This window comes from Rhagoletis pomonella, unplaced genomic scaffold, assembly GCF_013731165.1.
Source record: "Rhagoletis pomonella isolate Grant_MI unplaced genomic scaffold, Rhpom_1.0 Rhpom_scaffold_09638, whole genome shotgun sequence".
NCBI lineage: Eukaryota > Metazoa > Arthropoda > Insecta > Diptera > Tephritidae > Rhagoletis > Rhagoletis pomonella.
In genome coordinates this window covers 1-6,100 of record NW_023468167.1, presented here as the reverse complement: position 1 = coordinate 6,100, position 6,100 = coordinate 1, and the positions used below count along the sequence as shown (strand labels likewise).

General features: G+C 48.2%; 1 protein-coding gene across 1 annotated transcript; it reads right to left on the bottom strand.

Annotated features, from left to right (window-relative positions):
• Positions 1-6: 6 nt before the first annotated feature.
• LOC118756290 lies at positions 7-6,094 on the bottom strand. The gene is made up of 2 exons (XM_036491059.1): positions 4,162-6,094; positions 7-905 (listed from the first exon to the last, which is right to left on the bottom strand). Exons 1-2 carry the CDS (start codon positions 5,899-5,901, stop codon positions 900-902), a joined length of 1,746 nt encoding a protein of 581 aa, XP_036346952.1. The 5' UTR covers positions 5,902-6,094; the 3' UTR covers positions 7-899.
• Positions 6,095-6,100: the final 6 nt, after the last annotated feature.

Here is a 6,100-nt window from a genome sequence, read left to right as displayed (position 1 = left end):
TTACAGCGATTATGATAAACAAAAATAGGGATGGGCGTTTTGTTACACCCCCACCCCCGTGAAACGCTAGTCTTCACTAGAGTCTACGTTTAAAACGGCCAGCTTTGATGTTGGACGACGAAGCACCCCTGTGCTTGTTCTGACATCCGCCCTTCTTATCTCACCATCTGCACCCCGGTAGACACTCTCAACTACACCGCGGCACCACTGTCGCCTCGGCATATTCGGATCGCAAATGAAAACGATATCGCCCACACTCAACGCCTTCGACGACGTGCACCACTTATCTCGCCTTGTCAAAGTGGGCAAATACTCCACCACCCAACGTTCCCAAAACTGATCGCGCAACTGCCGTGAAATTCGCCATTGTTTCCGCAACGTACATGTGTTCTCATCTGGATGTCCTATACAAGGCGTTTGCATCGTATTAGCCGACCCCAAGAGAAAATGGTTTGGGGTTAGCGGCTCTTCTTGATCCACTGAGATCGGTAGATGAGTGAGAGGCCGCGAATTAACAATATTTTCTGCCTCTATGATTACGCTTTGTAAGGTATGTTCGCGAGGAGCGACTTCTTTCAGTGTGTGACTTAACACACGTTTGACGCAACGTACCATTCTCTCCCATATACCGCCTTCCGATGGGTTGTGTGGACAATTGAATATCCATTCAACGCCTTTCGTTGATAGCTCGTCGCTCACACGCTCGCAGTCGAATACCTCGTCAAACCGTTTCGCCTCTTGATCAGCGCCAACGAAGTTCTTACCGTTGTCACTCCTCAATCTTACAGGTACACCGCGCCGATTGATAAAGTTCCTGATGGCTAGGATGCAGGAGTCGGTGGATAAATCATAAGCCACCTCCAAATGTATCGCACGGATCGTGAGGCAGGTGAAAAGGGCTACCCACCGCTTCTCAGTGCGTCGACCAATTGTAACCTTTAGAGGACCGAAGTAGTCCAAGCCAGTGTAGCTGAACGGTCTGATGTACGGCGTCAATCTGTCCTCAGGAAGAGGACCCATAATTGGCGTGACTGGCTTAGAGCGTGCAATTCTACATATCATACAGTCATTTATAACCTTTCGCAAGACCTGCCTTATGTTGACAACCCAGAATTTTTGTCTGACTTCTCCAATTGTCGCTTCTATGTTCTGATGCTTCATTTTTCGGTGGTAAAACGCGACAATCAGCACAGTGATACGATGTTTCGGTGGCAGGACGATTGGATGTATGGCTTCTAGTGGTAACCAGCTGGCGGCTTGGATCCTACCACCAACTCTTATGACCGAATTAGTATCCAAGTACGGTAGCATACTAAATATTGGACTTTCATTTGGCACGATTTGTCCACCTTGTAGTTGTTTCAACTCCATAGCGTATACCGCAGACTGAGCTTGCCTGCATAGATACGTTTCTGCTGCATCTAGTTCACCTGATGTTAATCCAAACTCACCGCCACCGGAACGTCTACCACGACTGCGATCTATGAATCTTAACATCCAGGCCGTAGATCTCTTCAACCTGGTATATGAGGAAAAGCGATTAATATCAATTAAATTTGTGTTATTTGTAAGAAAAATTTGTTTTGTGCGAATCTCTTCGTCACTGTCATGATGGCTGTTCACAGTGATCGGCATATGCGGCCACGATTCGACAGTCATGGATAAAAACTTTGGGCCTGAGAACCAGCGCGTTGACGGATTAATATCTATTTGAGACGTTCTGCGTGTTGCAGCATCGGCGACATTTTCGTTAGTAGGAAGCCATCTCCAATCACTCGGGTGAGTTGTTGAGAGAATCTCCGCTATACGGTGCGCGACGAACGGCTTATATTGCCGGTGCTTGGAATTGATCCAACTAATGACAGTTGATGAGTCACTCCATAGGACACGCGAGGAGACTTCAAGGCGATGTTCGTCGAGTATTGTTTGAGACAAGCGCGTTCCAAGAACAGCCGCTTGGAGCTCGAGCCGGGGTATAGTCATTAGTTTCATTGGCGCGCATTTGGATTTCGCGCATACAAGCGAAACTTGGATGCTCCCGCCAGCAGACACATACCTCCAATAACATACTGCAGCAAAGGCCTCCTCGCTAGCGTCTACAAAAACGTGCAACTCCAAGTTTTTTTTGGCGCACTTTCGGTGAAGTAGAAACGTGGAATTCTTACCGCAGCTGTTTTGCATACCTCTTTCCGCCAATTTCTCCAAGCAGCGGTGACGTCATCGTGCAGCGGCTCGTCCCAAGTGGTCTTGCGCCTCCATACTTCTCGCATTATTAGCTTGGCTCCAACTACCAGATGGCTCAAAAATCCCAATGGGTCGAAAATCGACATCACATAGCTAAGTACTTCTCGTTTTGTTGGCGGCCTGCTACCACTAATGACTTCTGTTTCAAGCCGTGGGAAACTCAGCTTGTATCTGAAGCTATCATCTTGTGGGGACCAAAACATTCCAAGGACTTTTTCGGTTGAAGGGTTCTTTGCGTTGAAATAGCTGCTTCTCGTGTTGCTTGCTTCCGCAACGCCGCCTAGTTCTTCCATTACAGCTAAAGAATTGGATATATACCCACGCATCTGGAATCCAGCTGCTTCGTGTATTTTGGACACCTGCTTAGCTACACTTACTGCCTGCTCCTCCGACTCGAAGCTGTCGACAAAGTCGTCAACATAGTGGTGCTTCACTATGGACTCCACGGCGCGAGGAAAACGATCTGCATACTCCATTGCGTTTGACGTCTTTACAAAGTGTGCTGCACACGGGGAGCAGGCCGCACCGAAAGTCATAACCTGCATCTCGTAAATGTCCGGTGAATTTTTATCGTCCTCCCTCCATAAGAACCTCTGCGAGCATCTATCTTCGGGCCGAACGTAGATTTGGTGGAACATCTCGGCTATGTCTCCACATACACCGACTGATCCTACACGAAAATTAAAAAGCACGGAAGGCATGGGCTGATATTCCTGCGGCCCTTTGAGTAAGCATGAGTTGAGTGAAACGCCCCCGACAGAGGCGGCCGCATCGAACACAAGACGCAATTTCCCTGGCTTATTAGGATTTACCACCGCGAAATGGGGCAGGTACCACAACCTTGTACTTTTTGTCTCCCTTTCAGCGGGTGTCAACTTCCGCGCATACCCTTTCTCAATGTAGCGCTCTATTAGTCCTTTATAGGCCGCGGCAAATACTCGATCTCTTTTAAATTTTCTCTCGATGCCGAATAATCTACTCTCGGCCATCCGGTAACTGTCTGGCAATTTGACAAAGTCGCTCTTCCAAAGAAGCCCAGTCTGAAATTTACCATTAACACGAATCGTCGTTTGCTTAAGTATGCGTTCAGCGCGGGCATCTGCATGACTTTTTAATGCTGGCGCGGGTCGCACCCCGAAACTTTCGATATCAAAATATTCTTGGACTAAATTATGCAAATCACTCACCTCCTTGACAAGTAAACACGCTGAATTCGGCGCTACTCTCTGTCCAGTCGGCCCAAAAAACTACCCAGCCGAGCTCCGTGTTGGCTGCATATGGCCCTCTATCTTCGAGCTGCATTGTGACGGATGGCAAACCTAAGCGGCAATGATCTAGCCCAATGAGTACCATCGGAGTGGCGTTGGAGAACGGGGTAGGCATGTTTGGCAATTCGCGGGTAACCAATCCGCGTAAGTCATTGCTATCCAGACTTTGCACTGGCAGATTTAGGTTCGGCAAAACAAAGACGCGACGTAACCTGTGACGCTTACGTAATCCCTTTCCGCTAATTTCGAGATTGACTACTGTGGCGGCCTCCTGAGCAGTTCTTCCTCCAAACCACTGCATATTTAAGTTGTACTCCTTTCCATTTATACCCAGCTCTTTCAAAAGACTTCTGTCCATCATCGTGATAGAGGACCCTTCATCCAACATCGCAAATGTATCGACTTGTTTACGCGGCCCATATAACGTTACTGGCAAGACGCGGAACAAGAGCCCCTGTCGATTGGCTACATCGGAGGAACAGCTCAACATTGACTCCATTACGTTAGTGGTACCAACCATCTGCTTTCCGGTTTCTGATGCAGGCGTAGCCCTGGTGGCCTTATTAGGCTCATGCAGAAGTCTGTTGTGCTTACGTTGACAACCATCGATCATGCACAGCGTGCGACTACGACAATCACGCGACGAATGGCCGCTTCTCAAGCATGAGAAACACAGTCGGTTTTGCTTTATGTGAGCCCATCGATCAGTCACGCAGGAATCCACAAATTTTCGGCATACATTGATTTTGTGCTGTCCCTTACATATTGGGCACTTACCAGAGGGTTGGGATTGCTTTGGTTCATTTTCCGTGGCGTGCAGTACTACTCGGCGACGACTATCACTTTGTTGCAATGTACAAACCAAATTTGCCAAGTCGCTGAGCCAGTTGCTGAAGTCGACAACAGTTGGGTACGGCTTAATCGCGGCGGCTTGTCTTGCCCAATCCATTCGTTTGCTAATAGGAAGCTTGCTAATCAGCTCCTCTAGTAGCGTTGGGTTTGACAGGTGCTGTACTCCATTCACCGACTGCAGGAAAACAGATAGATTTTTTGTTTTTGTCGCAAAGGGTATAAGTTTTTCAATGGCGGACTCGGAAATCGGATTAATTTCTTTAACTAGTTGAAGCTGGCTGCGTATCAACGACTCCGGTCGACCAAATCGAAACTGTAGCTGCTCCATAACACTGGCTACGTTATCCGGATGGATTAGCAACGATTTAACCACTTCCCTGGCTTCACCTTTCAAACATTTCAACAGACGTTGATTATTTTCAAGGTTAGTGTAACCATAGGCGGCAGTTGATTGGATGAACGCGTTGGAAAACAATGGCCAGTCTTCCGCATGTCCGCTAAATTCGGGCAAATCTTGAATTTTACGCGGCATCTGGTAATTTCCACCGGTTATTAACGATTGCGGAGTGTGAATACCGTTTATGAGCGAATCTGCATTTGTTATTGTAGGGGGTCGGTAAGGCAGTGCACTAAAAACAACATTTGGCTGGTAGCCGTAGTTAAGGTTGGGCAATGTTGTTGTTGCGGGCTGTGAGGCTACTGTATACACATGCGCAGGCGAACCAAATGGCAAAGACGATGATTGTACAGTACCGGTGCCACTTAGCTGTACATGTGGCGTGATATTGCATAGGCTGTTTGGCACAATATGCTCGACGGGCTGCCCGTTATAACGGGTGCTTTCATCGAACGTTCGACGTTGGTTGTTGTTGCTTACCAGCACTTGTGTTTCTCGAAGTTGATTTTCTAATGATTTTATTTTTTCAATTAAAAAACTCACCTGTTGTGGAAAGCTATGTTCGTTTTCTAAACTGGCTGACCTAGACGTGGCGGCGGTATTGAGATTGTATGCGGCTACGCCGTTGTGTGCAATCGGCATGGCAATAGCTGACGAAGTGGTGGCATTTTCAATAAAGCTTGTGGCGATCGGCGGGATGATCATAGCTGTGGCGGCATTTGCAATATGTGGAGTGGTTGATTTGTCTGGTGCAGCTGCGACGGCGTTGGCAGCTGGTGTAACCATTGCGGGGGCGAACGTGGCGATTGGGGCTGAGGCGGCGTGTATAACCACTGGTTCCGCAGCGGCGTTTGAGAGACTTACCAAAGGTGCAGCGGTGTTAGCAGTAACCGCAGGCGATGAGACTACCGGAGCTGTAGATGTGGCGGGCCTTGATGGTACGCTTGAAGCGATGGCATTGGCTGTGGCCGTAGCAGCCGTCGATGAAGTTCTGGCGGGTTGGGCAGTAGACATCGTCAACAGGGCTGCAGCGGCATTGGCTGAGGATGTGCTCATATTGCTCGAACTTTGTGTTAATTCCCTTGTTGCTTCTTGCTGTAGGCGACTACTGCGTCTCGGCGGAGTATACTGAGTTGGCATTCCAAACGCTTTATAATAGTTTCAGGTTCTGGTTCACAGTTAGGCTACCGCTGGCTACGGCTTCGCACATCAACCGTTATGTCGCTGGCCGCGACAACTTGCTATTACAAATGCACAAAATATTGTCCGATATAAAGCACTGCGAAATAAAGCTGTAGCGTCGTGAAATTAAAGGCGATGAAATATAATAGTGCCGGAT